This window comes from Bufo gargarizans, chromosome 2 (genome assembly GCF_014858855.1).
Source record: "Bufo gargarizans isolate SCDJY-AF-19 chromosome 2, ASM1485885v1, whole genome shotgun sequence".
Taxonomy (NCBI): domain Eukaryota; kingdom Metazoa; phylum Chordata; class Amphibia; order Anura; family Bufonidae; genus Bufo; species Bufo gargarizans.
Window position 1 is genome coordinate 156,252,111 of NC_058081.1, and position 25,488 is coordinate 156,277,598.

Consider the following 25,488-nt stretch of genomic DNA (forward strand, 5'->3'; position numbering starts at 1 on the left):
GTTCACGCAGATCCCCCACCTTTTGTGAAGTCTTTAATTAACCATGCGTGAATGGTTTAATAATTTACAGTGGAATGTCCATAATGTAGCCAAAGTATCATAAACTGCATTTGTGTCATTTAAATATTTAACATTTGGGAGGCACAATGGAACCTCTGTTGAAATACAAACATATTTAGGCATTTAATCCTTGCCAAGAAATAAAGTGATTTTCTAATCAGGGTCATGCAGGAATCTGCCAGCCATTTTGGTCTTGGATAAAGCCATGTAAAATTTTCTGCACGTTTAAAATAAAAACGATAACACACCTAGGCTGCCTAAGACACATTCGTTTTCTAGGTCATGTAAAGTCCGTCTTTGAAGATTAATTAAAGCAAAGAGTAAAGCAAATATCTTGTTAATAGATTGTGGTTAAGAAGCAGATGAAAATGAACAGCCCCCAGGCTAATGGATAATTTTATAATAGCAAAGAGATTTATCAAGTGCCGACTTGCTCAAAACGTTATGCCACATTTGTGAACTTGAAGTTGGAAAACCCCAAAATCTGCACTTACCTTGCCTAAATTATTATGCTCCACAGCAATCTCTCGGAAAAAGAAGTAGATGTAGTTGCCGTACTCTATTGCATGCAGAAAATGCGGCTCTGGAAAGTCAGTAGGACAAGATATCAGTTAAATTGTATGAGATACACAAAACGCATCTTGAATGCATAAACTCCAGCATGCTGAGCCTACATATCTTCGAAGGGATGCATTTAAACGAGGGGATTCATGCTTAATTGATCTCCCAGTCTTCAATGCTGTCTAATGGAGTGTAAAAGGCCTCATAGGATTTATATTACAGTTAAGATTTTTATTTTATTTTTAACTGCAGAATCAATCATAAACCATTTTGCAAAAGGGGAAAATATGCATTTGGAGTAAAGACCTTGATGTATCAGCATGCAAGATTTAGCTTCATCATATAGCTCTGTCAAACCTAAAAGGGTCCAAGGTACTTAATATGCATCATATTTCTGAGAAATACTATTAAACTGCGTTCCGCTTCATTCCCATATCAAGTAGGTGCCTGATCTCTTAGTCATTATTAATAAAAGCTTGGTTTCAAGTACCTTTTAGCCACTTGGAGTCATATTTAATTGTCCTCAGAGCAAATCCATCCCCCATGCTCCGATAGATTACAGCATCACTGGCTTGGAAGTCAGCCATGGTGGCAGAGTATAACTTCTCATCTGAGCAAGAAAGAAAAATTCCTCATTATAAAATCAAGTATAAACACGGACACATACACACAGTAAATTACAGGAAGTTTTCCTAGAAATATATTATGTATGCATGGAAACTATGTAGTACTTAAAGAAATGCTAAAATTAAGCAGTATACACTATGTATTTAGATTAGAATATCTGACCATAGTTGTCTAATATAAAAAAAAACTGCATTTTCAAGCTGCCAAGAACAAAAGTGAGAAATATTGGCAGTGGAGCAAACATAGAAACTGTATTTTTCAGTACCCACAGTTCTAAAATCCTAATTATGCTAACAAAGCTACAATGTGTAGAATGAAATATACTGGATCAGATCTAGGTTTCATAGAAGAAGAGCAGACTATTTTGGTAAAAATCTTAACAATTTCTGAATCACAAAGGAGAACCCTTCTTGTCTCAAGTGGTGAAGGCCACAAAGAACACTTATCTCTTATCTACAGGATAGGGGATAAATGTCTGATCACTGGGGGTCCAACATCTGGTACTCCAGCCATCACAAGTACGGAGGTCCTTGATTCCCTCATATGAACTGAACAGTAGTGCACATGCATGACCATCGCATCATTCACTTTTGTGGGACTGAAGGACATAGAGCCGAGCACTGTCTTTGTCAGTCTCATAAATGGAGTAGTGCACAGCTGCTCCATTCACATGGGAAATAGTGCTATGCGGGTGGCCTAAGAGGGTGGCCAAAGTGGAAAAACAGTGACTAGGACACAGTGCTACATCTTCATGTAGAAGTCAGACTCTCACCGGCCATAAAGTGAAGGCATATCCTAGGAGTATGCCACTGCCTGAGAAGATGAGAAAATCCTTCTAAGGGCTTGTTCACACGACCGTATGGCTTTTTCAGTGTTTTGCGGACCGTTTTTCACAGATCCCTTGTTCCGTTTTTTGTTTCCGTTGTGTTTCAGTTTTCTGTTCCAATTTCCGTTCCGTTTTTCCGTATGGCATATACAGTATACAGTTATTACATAGAAAAAATTGGGCTGGGCATAACATTTTCAATAGATGGTTCCACAAAAAACTGAATGGATACGGAAGACATACGAATGCATTGCCGTATGTGTTCCGTTTTTTTGCGGACCCATTGACTTGAATGGAGCCACGGACCGTGATTTGCTGACAAGAATAGGACAAGACTCAAAATCTAGAGGAACGGAATTGCGGACATACAGAAACGGAATGCTCATGGAGTACATTCCGTTTTTTTTTTGCGGACCCATTGAAATGAATGGTTTTGTATACGGACCTTATACGGAACGCAATAAACGGCCCTTATACGGAACGCAAAAAACGTTCGTGTGAACGAGCCCTAAATCTTACCCATGAGACAGGTGGGCACTATGCATTCATCATTACAAAAATACACAAAATAATCTTTTGAGCCATCTAAAATAATGTGATAAGGAATACTTCCTTTACAGATGGTATATCAGTTAAACATCAACATGGCTTAAAGGGAGTCTTTCACCTAATCTGAGCGTTTTAGACCGCTCAGATCAGGTTATAGACTCTTTGACCCTCATTGCAATCGTACCTTTCTCTTCTGTGTCCCTCGTCCAGATAATGAAAATAACACTTTTTAAACTTATGCAAATGATCTTCTGAAGGTGCCCAGGGGCGGCGTTACAGAAAAACACACCTCCAGCCGGCGGACATCACAAGCGGCACCAGAGGACTGCGGGCTGGGAACTGGCCCGCACCTGCGCTCTGCTCTGCCCATTATGGGCAGAGGAACATCCTTTCATATTGCACATTCGCCAGCCGGCTGTCTTTAGTTGGCCGGCACATGCGCAATATGAAAAGCTGTTCCTCTGCCCATAATGGGCAGAGCAGAGCGCAGGTGCGGGCCAGTTCACAGCCTGGAGGTGTGTTTTTCTGGGCACAAGGCCCAGTAACGCCGCCCCTAGGCACCTTCAGAAGATCATTTGCATAAGTTTAAAAAGTGTTATTTTCATTATGTGGACGAGAGACACAGAAGAGAAAGGTACGATTGTAATGAGGGTCAAAGAGTCTATAGCCTGATATGAGTGGTCTAAAACGCTCAGATTAGGTGAAAGACTCCCTTTAAGATATGGCAAATCAGTCTCAAGCAAAGACTCCAAGCAAAGATTATGCAATTGGTCCTACAATCTGAAATGTAACAGCAAATGTCTTACTAGCAAAAAGGGCTACGTTGGTCTGTCTGGCATCAAATGGGCATCTGGCCAAGCCACTTATTTCTTCCCCATCATATTCCAAAGTGCTTAACTACAAAAGAACAATATATATATATATATACACATATTTAGATAGATAGATATAAAATTCAGCAACAAAGCACTGCAAGCTCTCAGCCTACAATTCTAAATAACTCGGATGAAATGTATAACTTTGTAGACATTATTGCTGCACATTTAGAGTGCCGATAAAAAAAGGAAATCAAATGACCATTTACCACAGATAGACTCTACATTTTTAAGTAACAAAGAACCCCCTGCAGTTCTCAGCAGCTAATCATGTGTTATATTTGGCTCTTCATGGTTCAAGCAGTAGGTTAATCCACCTACTTAGACCTTTTATCCCTAGTAACTAGCATGAAAAATCTATTAACACAGACATTTTAATAACAAATATAATATGCCATATGAGTTTCTGATGTGAAGTTATGAGATGCTGATTTGCTATTGATTGTAAATATCATTAATAACATGTCATTGAAGGCCTTTACTCATTAAAGCTGTTTACTAAGACTTAAATATTGAATACCTATCCTTAGAATACTTAATCAATATGAGATTAGTGGAGGTCTGACTCCTGGCCCCCCCACTGATTAGCTGACAGAAGGAGCCATGGTGCACAGCTCCATACATTGCTAAAGGGGTTGTGGAGGACTTTTTTGTTTTAAATCCCTCGCCCATCGAATGGTACCAGTAGAGAAATCTTCATACAATTGCTCTCCCTGCCTCTTAAGCTATCTACACTAGACTTTCGGTCACCATCTGTAAACACCTTAAAAAGAGGGGGTCACGTGTGTCAAGAGGCATGTGACCCAGCAGTGACCTGCCACTTGGAGACACGTCACTGCCGAAACCAGTCATTGGCTTCAACAGTGCATGTGACCCCGTTCAGCAGGAAGTTGACAGAGGGGGACCAGAAGTCCAGTGAAGAAAGTCCTGGAGCTAAGGAATCAGAACTGAGTATCTGGGACCAGGGAAGTTAAGATCTCTTCACAGGTACTGCTGAGTGGGGGGGGGGGGGGGGTTGGGGGGGGCTCGATTCCTGGGATCTCTGCCAATCAGCTGTTTGAAGAGGTCACAATGCTGATAAACCCTCTTAACTTTTCAACTGCACACCATCTAGCTTGCAGCAACGGTGCAGTAAAACTACAACTACTCATCCCATTCAAGTGAATGGAACAAGAAATTGTACTGCATCGCCACCACACACTAGACAGCATGCAGTCAAACACAAAGAGGATGCAGCACTCAAGAGAGCTGCGGCCTCTACAAATAACTAACCGTCAGGGGTCCCGGAAGTGGATCTGATATTGATAACCTATCCCAAGATTGGATCATCAGTTTACTAGACCACACAATCCCTTTAAGGTCTGGTATATTTAAAGAGAGCAAAGATGGTAAAGGTCTTAGAGCTTGACTCCACCAAACTAGCAAGTGGTAAAACATCTTCAAGATTATTAAAGGTCAGATAATTTTGATGATTAGTTGACTTTTACCTCTACTAGATGAACAGAGGCCTAATCTATGCTTAAACCTCACAATAAGCCTACAGTGTTCATTACTCCGCATCAGTCAGATCCAAAACATGTTCTATCAATTGTCTGTACTTTTCTAGAAGGTAGAAAGATTGAAAGGATTTTCATCAGAGTACATAAAGATTAAAAAGGTCTTACTTACCCTGTAGTATCTACACATGGGATTGAAAGCATTTGTGCCACAGACAAAGACCAACTCATCATTTCGTGGAACAAAAACCTTGATGTAGTTATGGCATTCATCCTGAATGACAAATACATGAAACATTAGAAATCAGAAGCTCCTCTCTATCAACGTAATCTTTTGATGTTTAGCCTTCAAGAGTCTAGAAATACCTTGTGTTTGCCTTTCATTGCACAATTCTTACGGTCTGCTTGACCCGATCTCCATGTCAACTTCTGAAGAAACAAAATCAGCAAACAATAAAGAATGTGAATGACATTTTCTTTTTCCTTTATCCTTTAAAAGTCAAAGCGGCTTTTCTGATTGCACTTTGGAGTATGTTCACTTACTCTGCTTGGTGTTACTTCAGTCTTGTGCACCTCATTTAAATTTACTGCATAAACTTGATCTCTATGGAAGATAAAGAAAGAAGCCACTTCAGGAAATGGAGAAAAGAGCAGGCCTTAGAGTTATTCATGCATAGCATGACAAATGTATTTTCAAGACTTTTGTCAGACAATACACATGTTCTGCAGCTCTACTGAATTTCTTTGTCTGGACAGAAGGTTATTGCCGGATTACATTTTTCCTTCTTGGAGTATCACTTTCATTTGCTTTCTTCTTGTAACAGAGCAGTCTAACCTTCTTTCCATGTGTTTCTAAGATCCGGGCTATGCATGTTTTAACAGGCTGTTGCTGAACAAACCTTATGTCATTAGAGAGTTTTTAATCATAGTTCTTGAGATCAATGTATTTCCAAGCCAAGAGTGATCAACCTCCTTTACTAAGTTTTTCATAATAGTCATGAGATTTACAACAAAACAGAAACATATTTCTAACCCATACATCTTGAAATATCTTTTGAATTGTGTTTCATAAGTCAGACCTGCAGACTAGTGAACAACGTTATGGTAACATAAAAATTTCAAAGGGGTCTGCTAGGTATAAATAAAATAAAATGGTCAGAAGATGTTAAAAATAAAATGCAATTGTTACTCACATCTCCTGATCCATCGCTACAATTTCGATGCTACTTTGTTCTCCACTTCCTGTCCTGGCTTGACATGTCAGAAATGCAAGGAAAAACTGGCTCAACCAACCAATGACAGGTCATCCATACGGTCAGCGACTGGCTGAGCAGGCCTTTCCTGGCAGTTCCGGCATGTCACACTGGGATAGGAAGTGGAGAGTAGGAAGGACTGGAGCATTGTCAGCTGATTGGTGGAAGTAATGCTTTATTTTTATTTATTTTTAAAAGGGATTTTCTAATAGGATAGGGCATTGATATTAAATATAGGTCATTAACATTGGGATATCCGTGACCACCCCTTGGGCAGAGGTGCTCGGAGTCTGACCCCCACTGATCAGCTGTTTGAAGAGGGGCGGTGCTCTGGTGAGTGCTGTAAGATCATCACAGCATACCAAGCAGAACGCTGTACATTGTATAGGGACTGCTCTTGGTATTGGAGCTAAGGCCCATTGACTTAAATGGGAGGGAGTTGCAAACAGGTCATATGACCAGTGAATGTGACATCACTGGCCTCCGGCCTCTTCAAACAGTTGACCAGCAGTAGTGCTGGAGGTCGGGCCCTCACCAATCAGATATTCATGACTTATCTAATATTGAAGTCCTGGAAACCCCATTTGACATGTCTGGCTTGATTTTTTTTCTCCCTGGCAAACCCCTCATTTAAAAAAAAACTAATTATACTTGACTCTTCATCCTCACTTGACTCAGCCTGATTGATAGGTCTCTCCCTGTTTGTGTTCAGCTGATCAACATGGGACATCTTTAGAAACCCTCTGCTATTATTTCCAGAGTAAGCTGAGGCCATCCAAAAATTTCCTCTGCAGTGGCATGTAGTATTACATTGCCTGTCATTCAACTGAGTAGCAAACTGTGTAACACATGGATCAGAAGTGCCAGTGCAAAGGTTGGTAGTTATCTGCTCTGCTTAAAGGCTGGTTTACACCGGCCAATAATTGCCATGTAAGTGTGCCACCAATAACAAATGGTTCATTGGGTGACATCTTAACTATGGCACATTAAATTATCATTTCTGGGCAGCTCAAATTCCGGTGTCAACAAGAATCTGAAGTCAGCAAACTAATTCTCAATGGGGACAAGCAACCTCATACAGAAATTATTGCTCAATAAAAATGCAACTCTCCTTCGGCTTAGGGCTTTAGACATCTTTGGGGGTAATTTGTTTTTTATTGCATTTCACTCATTTTGGGCTAAAAATCATCATTTTTCAGGTGATCTTTATTATAAAATTTTCTTATATTTCTTATAAATTCTTATTAGTTTGATAAAAATGTAGCTATAGCAAGTGTTTATGAGCTGCCAGGAGTTCAGGGACAAGAACTACAGCTCGAGCCATCAGAGCTCCCCCCCCTGACGGATTCAGTGTGAGGCAGAGAGCAACAGTCTGTATTTGCACTGAAACTGAAAGCTGTAGAATACAAATTGTTGAAAACTTTTAATAAAAACAAATTGAAAAATGAGCTCAAAATGAATAATACTTGAAAGCAAGGAATTCCAGCACTTACGTTTTTGGTAGCTAAAATTTCGTCTTTTATTCAGGCAGTAGACAATTTGTACAGGACATCCACCCACAAGTGTAGCAAACTTACAAAGTTTGCTACACTTGTGGGTGGATGTCCTGTACAAATTGTCTACTGCCTGAATAAAAGACAAAATTTTAGCTACCAAAAACGTAAGTGCTGGAATTCCTTGCTTTCAAGTATTAACGCTACAGAGGCTCACCAGCCATTTTCCGTGCACGCAGGTGTTCTTGGATTGTGGGTGAGCTGGACTTTCTTTGTATATGTACTCAAAATGAATAAAATGCAATTATTAAAAAAATTCTCCGCAAAGGTTTCTATAGCCTTTAACCATAGGGAATTATCAGGTATGAACGGTTTGTTCCTGATCATTGCTTATGCACTGGCTCATGTAAAAGGGCCATTAATAGAGTGTGATAAGTAGGAGAAGGTCATATGGAAAGGGGTAGTCGACATTAGACGACCCATTTAATGCACTTAGTATTCATTAAAGGTGGTCGCCATTATTATACTAATTGCTGTAAAGAAAATTGATATATTTGCAAATTGTTAAATGGTCACTAAAAAGTACTTTGAAAATGGCAGTACAGCCCAATCACCCACAGCATTATTAATGAAACCTTTTTACTTAGCAATTATGCATTAGATTGTCACATGAAGGCTCCATATGTTTGATTTATTTATTTTACGCACTTATATAGCACTGACATATTCCGCAGCTCTGTACAGACATTGGCATCAAGCTGTCCACAGTGGGGCTCACAATCTAAGTATGACTAGGTTGTTTTTTTATGTCTGTTCCATTCCTTTCTAAGCATGAAGTCTAAAATTGAGAGATTACTATTTTCATTTCCTAAATCAAAGTTTTTCTGTGAGCTTTAAAAATTACTCCTGAACGGAAAACAGAATACAAGTCCACATTATATATATACAGATTAAAAGAAATTACCTTCCAGCAACATAAAGTGTGTCTCGAATTTTTAACATGAGTTGAAAGTCCAAGCTGTGCTGTGATTCATTGCCTGAAGGGCGTCCTTTAAATACAGGATATTGCCTTGAATCTGCAAGTTAAAATGGGATACACCATGACTCTGGATTACACTGCTAAAAAAATCAATATACAGAATTGATTAGCTGTATATACTAGGTGTAGAGGGGTTTGAGCTAAATCCCTGATGCAACACCTTGAATATAAATGAATAAAATATGACCAATGTCAGCAACTGTGATTTCCTTCCCTTTCAAATAATGTGTGGTCCTCCAAAAGACAACCACAGAGTAGAGTACACTGTATGGCACGTTTTCCTGGACGGCCATGTTCTCCGGGAAAAACAGTGTACAACATGCTGGAGAGATTTCAACCAAATCAGTCTGTGTTAAACAATTCTATGCAGATAACCCAATGTACTGTACTGATAAATTGCAAAATGGAACCTTCTGGGAGAATCAGAACACAATTATAGCAAAACAACCCAGAAATTCAGCACATATTTAATCACTGGCTTATTTAAAGATACACTAAAGATAGAAAGGCATGAGAAAAAAAAAGTTCTGCAATACTATCTGCACCTGAAAAAACTGATCTGCAGAAATGTGGTCATCGTCTCTTGGCAGGGGCGGATTGGCCACAGACCTTACATGGAAATTTCTCGGTGGGCCGACGACCCAGGGGGAAGCCTGGGTCCTCCTCACTGCCGCTGGCTGGGTACATAATGAGTTCCCAGCGGTAATTAACTCTGTGACAATCAGGTACTCATGTACACAGCCAGCGACCACACATGCCCTCCTGAATTCAACTGCTGTGGCCCAAGCCCCCTGTTCCATAGACCACTGGAGAAGGAGGACAGAAGATGGTAGCTATTGATGGTCACCACAGAGGGATAGCTTTTGGGGCAGTATTTTGTGCTACACTGTGTTATTTGGTTCTGCACTATGGTATTGTTGACCCCGCCTACTTGTGTTGCCCCTCCTTCTGTTAATTTGGAAATGCCTACAAAATGGGGCCACTTTAAATTCATGCTTCTTGGTCTCCTCTACAGCTGGAGGAATAGATGAGTCTAGAAGGTTTTGTATTGCAGGATTAAGCTTACTACCCAATCCCGACTGAAAACCAAACCGACCATTAATGCATATGGGGAGTTCATTAAGAATACCTGAATGTCAACCTTTACTTGTTCACTCGGTTAAAACTCTACAGTTTTTAAACCAGCCCTTGGATCTGAATACTTTTGTAAGTGCTTGTAATTAAAAATGTTGTATAGCCACTGAGTCATTCAATGAAATCTATCTGCATAGCACTACCTGCTGTTTTCTCTTTTTCTAACTTCTCTGTCCCCTTCACTGTGATGGATGCACATGCTCAGTTCCATCATTCAACTGCCACCAGCTGCAGCAGACAGGGCATGCTCCTTGAGAAAGGACACACACCCTGAGTTTCTACCCTGAAATACATTTAGCAGAGCAACTGTAGCAATGAATGAGATCTCTGGATCCATGCAAAGTACAGGGCTGGTTCTAGCTTTGTTGGAAAGAGATTGTCATGTACTATATGATGTCTGTATGATTTTTTTAATTTTACATAAAACCTATGGGGTTATCCAATGATTAATCTACTAACATCACTAGGGCTTGAGAGGGTTCTCACATTTTTGTTTCCACCATGATATGTCTTTATCCGCTAGATTTTATCTTCTCAAGAACAAATCTGGCAAATCCATTACTGTTCTGGTACTTTACTACATACATAATGGGTGTAATTTATCAAGCCTTGCATTCCAGAATTCTGCCTTCAAAATGTCGCAAAATAGGGCTTATGCGATTTTTTTTTTCTCCATTTAATTTTAAAAAGCAGATGAATAAGTGATATGTTAATGAGTTTCACTCCAGATATGGTAATGAGTTAATGAGATACACTGCCTGTCCCAAAAAAAAGTCACCACTTGGATTTAACTAAGCAAATAGTTATGATAGTTACTGCATGAGCTATTATCGTTCAGCTGGCAATAAGTTATTTAACCCCAACTGGTGCAATGAGTTGCTTCTCATTTCTTAAACAACCATGTCGAAAGACACATCTTGTGGTCGTGGAAAAGATGTTAGTCTGTTTGAGAAGGTTCAAATGATTGGCATGCATCAAGCAGACAAAACATCTAAGGAGATTGCAGAAACTACTACAAGAACTGTCCAACGCATTATTAAAAACTGGAAGGATAGCGGGGACCCATTGTATTCGAGGAAGAAATGTTGCGGGGAAAAAATCCTGAATGATCGTGATCGGTGATCCCTTAAACGTTTGGTGAAATCAAATAAAAAAAAAACAGCAGCAGAACTCAGGGCTATGTTCAATAGTGAAAGTAAGAGCATTTCTACACGCACAATGCGAAAGGGAACTCAAGGGATTGGGACTGAACAGCTGTGTAGCCGTAAGAAAATGTGGTCTGATGAGTCCAGATTTACCCTGTTCCAGAGTGATGGGCGCACCAGGGTAAGAAGAGAGGCAGATGAAGTGATGCACCCATCATGCCTAGTGCCTAATGTACAAGCCTGTGGGGGCAGTGCTATGATCTGGGGTTGCTGCAGTTGATCAGGTCTAGGTTCAGCAACAGTATGTGCTCCAAGAATGAGGTCAGCTGACAACCTGAACATACTGAATGACCAGGTTATTCCATCAATGGATTTTTTCTTCCCTGATGGCACAGGCATATTCCAAGATGACAATGCCAGGATTCATCGGGCTCAAATTGTGAAAGAATGGTTCAGGGAGCATGAGACATCATTTTCACACATGGATTGGCCACCACAGTGTCCAGACCTTAACCCCATTGAGAATCTTTGGGATGTGCTGGAGAAGGCTTTGCGCAGTAGTCAGACTATGCCATCATCAATGCAAGATCTTGGTGAAAAATGAATGCAACACTGGATGGAAATAAATCTTGTGACATTGCAGAAGCTTATCGAAACAATGCAACAGCGAATGCTTGCCGTAATCAAAGCTAAAGGCGGTCCAACAAAATATTAGAGTGTGTGAACTTTTTTTTTTGGGCGGCGACTTTCTTTGGGACAGGCAGTGTATGTTAAATGAGTTTTAATCCAGATTTATGACTTGGACATTTCTTCAACACACATTGCTGAAAAATTCATAAAGTCACTCCAGTAGGGCACTGGGTAAAATACTGGAATATTAGGTTTAAAGATACACTAAATTTAACAAGCAATGTGCGCCAATTTATAAATTTATTGCAAACACAGACTGATGGAAAACGGACTTTAAATATTACCCTCATGATAAACCCCCCCCCCCCAATTTACAGTAAACAGGGAAAATACTTACAGTGATAATCTACGATGTTGATAGGCTCATCGTCTTCAGGGAAGCTAACTGCATAGCCCAATGACGCCATTACTAGCACCATGCCAGCATGAAGCACACACAACGTCATGGTTCATAAAATGGACCAGTCCACGTTCTGATAACAGGGTTTGACCTATAAAAAAAAAAAAAAACGGTGAATTATTTAATTGACATCCGCAAATATTTCAAACCTGCTTAATTTCGGAATGCTGGAGAAATTGTTACTTTCTGCTGAATTCAGGCATCTATTTATACATGTGAGAAGTTATTTTATTAACTACCATACAGTATGTATCTTCCTATAGCCTACTATCAAATCCCGAAGTTATTCACCGAAGTCGGAGGGACTTCGTTGATTAAGAATTTGCCTCGTCGGTGCTTAGACATGTTAATGCTGTATGGAGATGAATCTCCGTACAGCATTAAAACGAAGTTTGGAGGGAAGCAACTTTGGATCTAGGATATGAAGCTCGCTTCACTCATCCCTAATCATCACCCGTCCTAAAGCAAGCGATATCAAGTCATATCTTATATAGCAGGTTCATGCTCTTCAAGTCACAGAGGACAATCTGCTGCCCAGAAACGATGATTTCATGTGCTGCATAAATAATAAATTCACCCAAAAAACTGGCATTTTTCTCGTTCATCCGATGATCGACAGTACCTTTACACGGGACAATTATCGAGAACGAGCGTACGTACGTACAAATTACAGGCCTGATAGTCTAGTGTAAATATGTGACTATGTAAATTACTGTTTAAATTGAAAGAAAGGTACTGTAGATTATCCATATGCATTAGACAGCACTGATTGAGGTATGAAACTATCAGCATGGATTGCACATCTTCATAGTGCGTAGGGACATGATCTTTTGTCAAAAGCAACAGTGACACCCAGTTACCAATTTACAGATGTATTTACAGGAGGAATAACAGAGGAACATCAGAACAAACAGAGATTTTAGAACAATGACCCTATAACATAAATTAAATCAACCACAACTGTAACAATGAAATTATAAAGTGCAGTAATATTCACCGTTATCCATGGGTTTCCATCACAGGCCATGACAGAACATTCGATAAACTACACCTGCTATCAACATATTACTAAGCCACACATGTACCTGCCAGTGTACATAGCAAACATGGAAAGTATACATGTCCTGCCCTGGAAAGTTTACAAGTCACACAGCCAGGCAAACAGTAGACGTGATGTCATGTGGACACCAGTGAAACTGATTTATTCGGATTTTAAAAGGTATTTGTATCATAAAATAAAATATTGTATTATTTTTTTAAACCATATTAATAAAATCTATTCTATGTGCCGACGTTCTATTGGACTGCAAGTATGATAATTGGGAGAGACTCTCTGTAGATTGTATTGCCATTCTGTAAATGATGTCTGGAGGAAAGAAGGCTTGTACACAAATATAGAAGAGGATTCTTTACGGTAAGAGCAGTGAGTCTATGGAACTCTCTGCCTGAGGAGGTGGTGATGGTGAGTACAATAAAGGAATTCAAGAGGGGCCTGGATGTATTTCTGGTGCGTAATAATATTACAGGCTATAGCTACTAGAGAGGGGTCGTTGATCCAGGGAGTTATTCTGATTGCCTGATTGGAGTCAGGAGTCCCCTAAAATGAGGAAAATTGGCTTCTACCTTGCATTTTTTTTTGCCTTCCTCTGGATCAACTTGCGGGATAACAGGCCGAACTGGACGGACAGATGTCTTTTTTCAGCCTTATAAACTATGTTATCTGTTTTCTTTTGAAATATAAAGTTGGAAAAAAATCTATTCTACACTTTTATAAAGAGCTACAAGGGGCCCCACGATCACTATTATACATGCAGTACTGTCTTCTTAGTCACAAAACACTGGCTGCCCTTAGGGCCCATTTACATGGCCCGATACTCTGGGCAATGATTGGCAACGAACGCACCACTGGATCTCCATTGACTCTAATGGGATCTGACAGCTTTCCTACATAAATGGCGCAGTATTTGTCCATCCGAAAGCCAGCATTTATGCCAAAAAGCTGCCGAATCCCCATCAGATCCCATTATAGTCACGGGGATCCGGCAGTGTGTGGCAGTATTCAGCTATGCTAGATACGGTAAACTTCAGTAGTCCGTTCCTCTGCCAAATCAGACAACTAGAATTTGTGCCGGAGATGTGAACACAGCCTTAGGGTACGGACACATGGGCAGGTTATTTAAGTAAGTTTTTTAAGCTAAAAACCAGGAGTAGATCATAAAAGGAGACTAGGTGTTACCAGTTGGGGTGCACAGTCTGATACTGGCAGCACCGATTGGACATTGTCAGACTGTGCAAGGACACCCCCCCCCCCCCCCAAATGGTAACACCGAGAGGGACCTTTATTGGTAATCCATTCACAAAATTCAAGCTGGAATAATGGAGGAATGGTACAACATAAGGAGTTCAATGGAAAGATGCTCATGGGGAAGTAGTTACTTAGACAGACGCGTCAGGAGGGGAGACCTTTCTTCTTGCACATTCCAGTGGCGTAAAGATTCCCCCTTTGCGACTACTGGAACGTATGGAAACTTTTACTTTCTACCATGTCAGTATCAGTCCACCAGGTTGTGTTGCAGCGAGATCCTGAGCGTAAACCCCATCAGTTACGCTTCCTTCCAGTAAAGGTTTAACAAATTGCTAGTTTAATCCAGAAGGACATATTGAACTGGCGGATGTAGGACTGCACGGGAACTACTCACCGCCATGCTGAGGTATGCCCTACAATAAACACAAAAAGCTATGGATTCGGTGATAGTGATATACTGTAAAAATCTTCCATTTACTAGCAATGGGGAATAATAGCCTGGTGCGCAATAAGACTGTTATAAAAGGGGATTTGGGAGGAACGGCACATCCGCACTACCTGCCGCCTGTTATTTTCACAGCTCTGGACACAGGAAAAGGCATTATTTGAAATGCACGGCTATCACCTTCTCTGTTGAAAGAAGACAAATGATGTTTCCAAATGTCTTGTCACTTGTCAATTTTAACCACTAATTTATCAGTCCTTTCCCTACAGATTTATCTCCAATAACAATTCATGTTACACGGGCGGCTGGGTTAAATGTTATTTGTTACAGATCCATGTACACTTTTGTCAGTTCCATTACTTTACTGAAATATGGGCTGATGATATTAAAGTGGCATTTAAAAGGCTTTTTCTCCAAGTTGGCGTGTAACTTTTGTTTTATCGGGTGTAGAAAATAATATCTGAAAATGATTTAAAGGGTTCATTGCACCTGCACCCCCAGAAAATGTCGAATACACGTCCATTCATACCTGCGTGTGGGAATATAGCCGTGCAATGGTAAAACACGTCCACAGCCCTATATTATTAATGTGGAAATGTGTATAGGACCTGACAATAGCTGTGGGTCAAACTAGACATGGCTTTCAAATAACTAGTTGACGTTTCCATTATTTGATATTGGTAGGAAATGAAATAATGATTATATCATGCAGGTCGTTACAATAAACTTAATTTAAAGGGGTTTAAAGGGATTTTGATAATGATAGATAGGTCATAAATATCTGATCAGTTTCATGGCTATGGAGGACTCCCAGCACCCCACTGATCAGCTGTTTGAAGAGGTCGTGGAGCTCTGGCGAGAGCTGCAGCCTCCTCACACGTTACCAAGCACTGCGCCGAACATTGCATAGTGGCTGTGCTCGGTACTGCAGCCCAGGCTCATTCACTTGAATGGGACTGAGCTGCACCTAGGCCATGCGATGAACATGATGTCACTGGTTTAAGAAGAGGATTCAGCGATCACCAGAGTGTCGCAGCCTTTTAAATAGCTGATCTGCAAGGATGCTGGGAGTCTGACCTCCACTGATCAAATGTGGATGACTTATCCTGAGGATAAGCCATCAATATCAAAATCCTGGAAATCACCTTTAATGTATTTATTAGGGGGGAATTATTTTCTTGTGTTTTACAGATATAGAGATGGCATACATTTGGTGGTCTGAGCTGACCACTCAACAAATATGCATATGGTACAAACATGTATTCCATATTCCAAAACTCAACATAATACCAACCGTCACTGTTAATCTGCTTGTACAAACCCTCACACAGAAGCCTCTACATTATTAGTCCTCTGAAACGTCTATATCATGGTATGCCATCTCTTCTTCTCTTGTAGTTGTCTTTATTCTTTACCCTACACTAGGGGCTCCTAAGGGGGATCTTATATTTTGATATTACACATCAATGGACTTTTTACCTGTACAATTGTCTGGTAGTACGGTAACGTCAAAAAGCTCCAAATATTCAGTGTTCCACATCGCTATAAAATAGGCTCTGTGTATCTTTCTCCTATGGGATCTGTCCCAGGAGTAATATATGGTATTTTCAAGGTATTTTCTAATAATCCACAATATTTAATGTAAAGCTCCTGTTTCATAAAGATTTTCTGCAGCCGAGATATGCATTATACACAATAATGTATCTCTACTAATAATTGTTAAAAATATTAGAAGATATTAGAAGGTGTTGGAGGTCAGAAGGAGGCCTTGACTTCTCAGTGACTTGTAATGATTGTAGAATTCACAGTGGAGGGTAAATTAAATAATTTATGCATATAGTCCAACTGACCTAATATTTTAGAGTTGGTCACAATATTATGGGGTCTGTACACAGAATTAGTTAACTAGTTATATGTGCTCAGTCATAAAGATCACCAATACCAGCCTTTACTATAACAGTTCCAAACGTATGCTGTCCATACATTGTGTAAAGTTCTACATAGCCATTGCGATCACTTATAGGGCAGACCTGGGTCTAGTTTAGGCGGAGACACAATTAAAAGGGAACCTGTCATCAACTGTATGCTGCCCAGCATAAAGAAGAGACAGGTACGTTGATGTCAGCGGTCTGTCATTTAAAAGTTAATAGTAAATGGTTCCCGAGAACCAACTTCACAATCATTGCAGACTGGGCCTGGAAAAGAGTCCCGGCCACCTGAGAAGAGTCATGGTTATTCATGAATTCCTGCTCTCCCTGCCCACCTGCTGATGACTCAGAGGCTTCTACCTAGTTTTCTCCCTTTCTCTCTAGGAGAGAACTGCCAACCATAAGCAGATGGGTGAGACTGCAGGGGGTTATGAATAACCATGACTCTTCTCAAGTAGCGTTGACTCTTTTTAAGTCCTTGCTTGCAATAATTAAGATGCTGGTTCTCGGCAACCACTGACTTTTACCGCATGAGTGACACACAGCTGAAATCAGCATTTCTGTCACTATTTTATACTGCCCTCAGTGAGGTCAGTATAAAGTTGATGACAGGTTCCCTTTAAAAAATATAGTTCAACGTAAAGAAAAAAAAAGTCCAACTATTCTTGTAAAAATTGCCATTTTCTCCATCATAGCAAATACAGTATATTGCTGTATTACTACAGAGTGAGACAGTGCCGGACCTCCTAAGCACCTACCTAGGTTACTCTTGAGTAAACCCGCTTTCACAGTTTTGGTGTACCCTGGCATGGATATCAATATACTGCAAAGGCTAACATTTCAAATTAAATTTCATTGAATATGTTTACATAAATGAATTAACGTCTATGTAGATGAACAAAGTTTAATCACACAAAGCTGCAGAGCAATCAACCAATGTCAAAAAGCCACTTAAGTGAATTATTAAAATATCAGGAAAAGTTCAGCGTATTCGTGTTTGAAGCATCTACTGACATAAGCACTTTGGCCCCATGCTCCAAAATCCGATGAGGCTTGTAGATAAAGAAACCATCCTTCTCCAAGTTCTGAAATCCTATAGTAACATCACAGCAGAAATTTGGAGATGATTTTGTACATGAATGTGATAATGAATACCAGACAGTCAATAAAAAAGTCTTACTACTACTTCTATTTTAATTCTTTACTGACAACTTTACAAAATCTAGAAAATAAATCAAGTCTGGTGAGCAATGATATAGTAATAGTGGTTCTTATACCAGTGTTCCCATACCATGGGAGGACATTTACGTTTGCTAAGTGAAATTTTGATTCCTTATTATTATATTTGCTAATGAATGACTAAACAGCTCCTAGACAATAGGTTAGACTAGGTCAGCAACCTCTGGTACTCCAGCTGTTGTGAAACTACAACTCCCAAAATGCTCCATTTACTTCTATGGAAGTTCTGACAACACCCAAGAACTTGTGCGTGCTGGGAGTCGTAGTTTCACCATGGATGGAGTGCTGAAGGTTGCGGATCCCTTGGTTAGAACATCGACATTTAGTTCTACATATAGAGCGTAGACATAGATCTTGTACCGATGCCCCAAAGACACAAGATATGGCTTTACTAGTGAGCAAATACTGCAACCCAAGTCATTACTTTAGTCAATGGCAGGCAAGTGTAATGTTTTATTAACAAACAGTTGCTACTAAAGCTTTATTTAAAAGGGACGCTCCGATCAAAAAATATTTTAATCACATATAAACTGCCTATATGTGAATATTCTATGCAATTTTTTGAAAAAAAAAGGCAGATGGTTTTCTCAATATACTTTTTGGTTTCACTCCATATATTCTACTTCCTGCTCTGGCTTTGTAACTTGCTCCTTTGGACTTTTAGCACAGTAAACAGCCTCGCTTGAGTTTCTCAGTGAGGAAAGGGGTTCAGTGACTCAATTAGAGGATCACACAATATCTTAGCCTATCAAGTGAACAATATAGATGGTACTGTTACCCCAATTCTACTAATCTACTATTATACAAACAAATAACATCTTTGCATTACATCAACAGTAAAATAATGGGATCCCTATCTATATAGGAGTTTTATCTCTTTGTGCTGACTGCCAAAGAAGGACAATATTTTTTATTTTTTTCAGTGGTGCGATGCTGCTGAAATGAAAAATAAAAATGGCCAAACATTCTTAAAAAAATTTTTTCTATGAATATTGAAATAAAAATATAATGGCCCCTTTCTGATGGAAATGTCCCTTTAAGCTGCCCCTACACGTTCATTAGCTGTTGGCCAGTTTGTTAACTGACAGACATTACCTTCTCAAATTAGGTTATATTTTATAGACATTGGAAGAGCTTCCCATCACTCAGTACACCAATTCTTGAGAAGATATTGATCTAGGCCATTAGTTACCGGCTAATGGTTACTCAATAACAAGAGAGCAAACTGTCATTCTAATGGACTGCGTAAATCTGTGCAGAAATGTGAAGATGAAGGGGTTAAAGAAGGGTGAAAAAGGAATTATTCAGTGCACCATGTAGTGAATAATTGACTACTGTAACTAGAACACAGCTGAAGTAGTAGTACATCCTGAAATTAGTCCTAATAATATTGATTACACAACTATTTCAGATACCTAAAGCATTAAAGGGAATCTGTTAATACCTTATGCATCTATAAACCATTTTCCGAACTTCTTCCTATCTATAATCAGTAACTGATTAAAAAACAAACAGTTTTATCCCCACATGCACTGTATGACTTGTTGAAGTCATGAAGGTGGAACCATTTGGCTGAACAGACATGTTATCCATAACCTAAACATCACTTTGATGTTGCTAAATCTAGCATTGATGTTGCTAAATCTAGGATTCAGTCATCACAAAGCAGTTCTGGTGGCATCTAATGTATCTTCAGTATGCACATGAAGCCAGAGTTGGCTTGAGATGACGTATCCCCTCTGATTGGGCATGTTGAAGCACTCCAATCACATTAAGCCTGGCCTGGGATGGTAATATAATAAATTAACCAGACATATAAAAATGCAAACATGCACAGTGTAGAGTCACTGATCCTGAGGAACTCTTCTCCTGCTCCCTCTGTGGACTGGACTTCTATGATGAGGTTGTTTATGTGACTAGATCAGCTGAAAAGCATCACATGGTCTTTCACTTTGGCTTTACAAAGGATGAGATGACTGCATTTGGTTGCTGGAGAAGACCCTCACTGTACACAAGGGCCACAACATTGCCATTATGTTGCTTGATGTTTTTTTTTTATTTGAGAGTTCTATCATCAACAAATTCTTGCAAGGGGTGTGAGAAAGCTCTCAGTAGGGATGCCAGCAGTGAAAGTTGCAGTGTAGCCTAAAGCTGGACATACACATAATCTCCCTGACCGTCCCCATAGGTATGCACACTTGGAATGGCTGAAATGGTTGTGAAGTGTTAACCATACCAATTCATCCAAAGTCGTAAAATTGTGTTTTGTTGTCAATACCTTCAGAAAACTGATCAGCACTGCTGGAACAAACATTTGGCCCAGCTGTCAGTAGGAAACAAGAAGTTCCTTTGTGTGTTGTAGTTATTCAGCTCCAATCCATAAAGTCATTTTGGAGCAAGTGTTGAATGATCTAACTGCAAAACAATCAAGTGATGGAGAATTTGGTTATTCTCTATCTAGAACACTTTAGCCAGCAGTCCTATTGTTTATTGATCAAGTCATTTGCCAGGAAAAAAAAAGGACCATTCTTGGAAATCAGCTACGAGCATCAGCAGGCTTACAAAAGTAAACTAAAACATGCCATATAAAGCACAATGTAGAACAAATGGACCTTATATGTAAAGTCGTAGCTCAGCCATTTATTCTTCCATATTGTTTTTGGGAGAATCACTACGGCATCATAAAAATCCACTGGCTTATTATTCCCTGAACCTTTCAATCTTGAATGTGTTTTAAAAAGTCTAATAAAGTTAGATCAAATTTATTTTAGCAATGCAATAGATCAAAAATCACTGATGTTGTCAAGTAGGACATTCCAAAAAACCTTTATTACAGGTGATATATGTGTTCCACTAAACACTAAATTCTCCTTCTGTCATAGATGGACAAATCTCAGCTGCCAGGTAGAAAATATGCCTATAAATCTGAAACCGATGCCTATATTGCTGGATGTTTTCTGCTGGAGTCTACAAAAGTTCTTTTTGTCAAAAACTCAGTTTTCAGAGTGGGCTCCTGAGTGGTCTAACTGACTCTACAGTAATGTATCCATCCCTTAAATTTCCAACAATGAAGGCTTTTCCTTTTAATGTTACTACGTTTTTAGGAATTTTGCTGTTATTGTTACTATTATAAAGAAGAAGGTTTATTACTTTATTAAGAACTACATAGAGGTTCATGAAAACATATGCAAACTCTAGAGGTACGCAAATCATGCTATGGAAACATGATTGATTTTTTTTAGTTTTTGTTTTAGTTTTCCATTCAATTACAAATGAGAAAAAATGCAGTATTGCAAAGTGAAATTAATACCCTGATAATAAGAAAAAAAAAAAAAAAGTGAAAAAAATCAACGGCAATATTACACTGCCAGATAATCGCTCATCTATGAATGCTCATTAGTGTTCCTCTGCCGAAAAATCTGCAGGTGTTATACAGACATAAGTGGGCATGTTTTTTGAAATCCAGCAGTTACTTATTACGGTACTATCTTCTCTGATGGGAAAATTAATTATAGTCCTTTCACCTTTAATTATGACCACCTATCTGGCCCATCATGACATGGAAGACAGATATATATGGATCCTGTATAATTATGAATTTCAGATTTAATTGAAGCATACACTAGATCCACCCTTTCAGTTTTTTGTCTGCGGTTTTATTTTTGGTTTAAATGGGTAGTTAAAAACTCAGTTTCTTTTTCCCATCTACTAAAACATGCCCTGTCTAGAATCCTTGGGTCTATCTGAGTATTATGTATTGTGCAAATGGTGAGTTTTCTCCTTTGTTTGGGAAAAATCTCATAGAAATCTACAGGAATCCACAGACTCTGACATCCCTGACCTGGAACCGACACTATACTATTGATAACAAAGGAAATCCTCTAGGGGTACCAACAATGTTTGGTAATACCCAATGAAAGTTATGTATATTTCCCTTTTCGTAGTCCACTGTGTCTGTTATATACTGCAAACCTGGTTCTGCCGTTGTACTTCTACTCCGGTTGGAATTAATCCAACCACAGCTGGATGTTCTCCTACTATAGATAAGGAAAAAGCTTAAACAGAGATCTTATGCGTCTCCAGCCCTTTAAAGTATCTTGAAGAAGCATTGTATTTCTGAGTTCCAAGGGAAGGTCTAGAGATCTGCCAGAAATAATGCTTATACAGAAATGGATGAAAAAACTATTTTTCTAATTGATAAACCATGATTGATAATACAATTTTAAGACACTATGCTCATGTCTTGATATATCATGACCTTATTTCCTTATTTATCATAGTTTTTCAATGGTTCATCCTGTATCATACAGCCACTAGAGTCTAGAAACCAGGTTTTTCCATGCATGTCCTCTGTACATGTAGCCAAAAGTAATGATTATTACCAATTAACACATACATTAACATACACCCAAAGACACGTTTTTTTGCAGCATATTATGTGTCATCCATAGGATTATTATAGGTGGATATATCTGCTTAACATTATCATTCGCACACCATAAATTAGGACTCCTTGTGAAAAACTCACTCCCTTAAAATAAATGACATTAACCCTTTATCATCACTGAAAGGGTCTGAGCTGCAATACCAACAGCCTCTATACAATGTACAGCACTGTGCTTAGTAAGCTGCCAGGAGACTGCAGAGCTCATTGGAGCACCACAGCATCTTAAAGCAGCTGTTTGGTAGTTGGGCCAGGAGTCAATTTCCCACCGATCAGATATCGATGGTCTATCCTGAGGATCGGTCATCAATATTCTACTCCCAGAAAAGTTGGCCATGAACATTAGATAACTGTTGGCTGAACTCAGAACTGATCGGCCATCTACTGTGTATTGTGGCTTTCCGCACTAACAACAGATGTCAGGGAAAGAAGGATCGGGCTTTAGGATTTCAATATGTCTGATCCTAGTGGAGATAAGCAGTGTCTGGCTGCAGCTTTCTCCCATCTCTCCGTGCACGCTTGGCTGAGCTGAATGAGATTAGCTGTCGCCCCGAAAATCTAATCTGCATGGCCAATTTAGGGAATGTGTGATAATACCCAACTCTGTCTCACCACCGTAGTTTTAACTATTTACACCCCGGTCACATCCGCCTGCGTCTTGATCAGATACATGGTTTGCTTGGATGATTTGGGAAGGAGGAATACAAATCTGTGTGCTTTGTTCTCATCACTGTGTACTTAGTCTTGTTTTTTTCCCGACAGCCACGTCGTCTGCCATGAAAGCCTACAGTACTGTTCTTGTTTGTCAGCACCAGATACTTCAGATACAGCATTGGAGAGATGGAGAGGATTCCGGGGCTTGATACTAATTGATTGTGATAGAACAAATAGCAGTTCTGTCACTTAAAAACACTACTTGACTTGTTTCAAAGAATCCGCATTAACACCTCTTGATCTATGTCAAAGTGAAAAAAATGTTTAATATTAAAACGATGAAGCCTCACTACTGAAAAATCTCGGCTTTGATCTTAATTGGCTTCTGGTGGAGCTAGTTATATTTCAGTTGTTTGCCAGCTTTTAATATTACAGAAAACCGATCCTTCCCCCTTGAACAAGAGAAGGCTGGCAGAATTCTTGAAAGTAGATTCAGTGCTTTTTAATGATGCTAGTGCTTAGTGCTTCATTTCACTCACTCGGAAAACTAAACGCTGCTTTGATTAATAAAAGCACTTTGTACAGACTATTTCATAAAAAAAATATATATATATATATATATATATATATATATATATTAAAATTGGAAAACCTGAGTTAACTGCATTTTTATTTTAAAATTTCAATTTGAATAATGGATAAACGTGAGATCATTACATGTGCTCAGTCTACATAATTCTTCTATTAGGCAGAGCTGGCTTTAATAATATATAGCATTTTTTTTCTTCCTATTTTGCCGCAAGTGCATTTAGAAATTTTTCAGCAAAAACGATTCCCTGCTCCACTGAGCCCATATATAATTTTGTGCTGAGGGCCTAAGATCACAAAGCGAGTTGACACTGGGATCAGCACCAAGTTCTATCACCTGAAAAGCTGTGGTCTGCTTCCTAATGGAAAATATTTTACACCCCATAGCGGAAAGAGCTTAGTCATCAATTCTCTCAAATTACTAAATTATATTCAATCATTTTAAGATGTTCTCTGTGTACCTTGACTGACTCTTGGAAGCTAAAACACAAGTGTGCGGTACTTCTAATAGCCCTTTTCATTAAATCATCTTTACATAAAAGGACTACTAAGTCTACTTTCACACTAGTGTTTTGGCTTTCCTTTTGTGAGATCCGTTCAGGGCTCCTACAAGCGGTCCAAGATGGATCAGTTTTGGCCTAATGCATTCTGAATGGAAAGGATCAGCTCAGGGTCCAAAACGGAACGGTTTGCATTCTGAATGGAAAAGGATCCGCTCAGAATGCATGTTTGCATCAGTTCAGTCTCCATTCCGCTTTGGAGAAGGACACCAAAACGCTGCTTGTAGCGTTTTGGTGTCCGTCTGATGAAACTGAGCCAAACGGATCAGTCCTGACACACAATGTAAGTCAATGGGGACGGATCCGTTTTCACAGACACAATCTGGCACAAAAGAAAACGGATCCGTCCCCCATTGACTTTCCATGGTGGTCAAGACGGACCCATCTTGGCTATGTTAAAGATTATACAAACTGATCCGTTCTGAACGGACGCAGACGGTTGTATTATCTGAACGGATCCGTCCATGACGGATCCGAACAAAACACGAGTGTGAAACTAACCTGCTTGTAACACCTATTCTAGGCTGGTGTCACACACAGGTGATATTTTGCAGTTTTTTTAGGTGTTTTTCATCATTGTTTCTTAATTAAAAATAATAATAAATCAGCTCCAGGTTTTAAGGCGCCATACAAATTCAATAGCTGCCCCTCCTGACCCATACCCCATACACATACGTATTCAATGGGGAGACACCTCTGGCGACGGCATATCTCCCCAGAGGACAAACGGATCAGGTGATCAGTCGGTAGAGACTTGGGGGCTCCCAGGCCTTTACATAGAAGTACATAGGAAATATTAGATGCAGCTCAAACATGCATTTTTGTAGTGCCTTTTGTTTTACCTTTGAGTTGTGTTTTTGGCTGGCTTTTTTTTTTTTTTACTAAATGGCTTTTTCTTTTTGGCTAAATGGCTTTTATTTTATGCTTTTATGCTCTGGGTGTGGCACTTCCTACTCACTGTATATTATTTTTGCCTTGCAAATGCCATACTGTTGTCTGGAAAAACTGACATTAAAAGGGCATTCATACTTTCTAATATAACAATGCCATTAAAGAAAAAATGTTTAAAAAGGCTACATAAATCAGAGGTTTTTGAATGCATTAAACCTGGGCACAAAACCCCCACTATGACATAAACTATGTGTGGCAGCACTCTTATAACCAAACCTTGACTGAC

At 39.4% G+C, this 25,488-nt stretch overlaps 1 protein-coding gene across 2 annotated transcripts in view; it reads right to left on the minus strand.

Moving 5' to 3' along the window:
- The window catches only part of SEMA6D (semaphorin 6D), a 65,693-nt gene that overhangs the window by 17,636 nt on the left and 22,569 nt on the right, over positions 1-25,488 (minus strand). For both annotated transcript variants that reach the window (XM_044279636.1, XM_044279635.1), the window contains exons 2-9: positions 12,086-12,239; positions 8,705-8,816; positions 5,538-5,598; positions 5,361-5,423; positions 5,167-5,268; positions 3,430-3,520; positions 1,112-1,231; positions 555-643 (exon numbers count right to left, since the gene is read on the minus strand). In XM_044279636.1, the coding sequence (XP_044135571.1) occupies positions 555-643; positions 1,112-1,231; positions 3,430-3,520; positions 5,167-5,268; positions 5,361-5,423; positions 5,538-5,598; positions 8,705-8,816; positions 12,086-12,194 (747 nt within the window). In that variant the 5' untranslated portion in view covers positions 12,195-12,239. The remainder of the gene's footprint in view (positions 1-554; positions 644-1,111; positions 1,232-3,429; positions 3,521-5,166; positions 5,269-5,360; positions 5,424-5,537; positions 5,599-8,704; positions 8,817-12,085; positions 12,240-25,488) is intronic.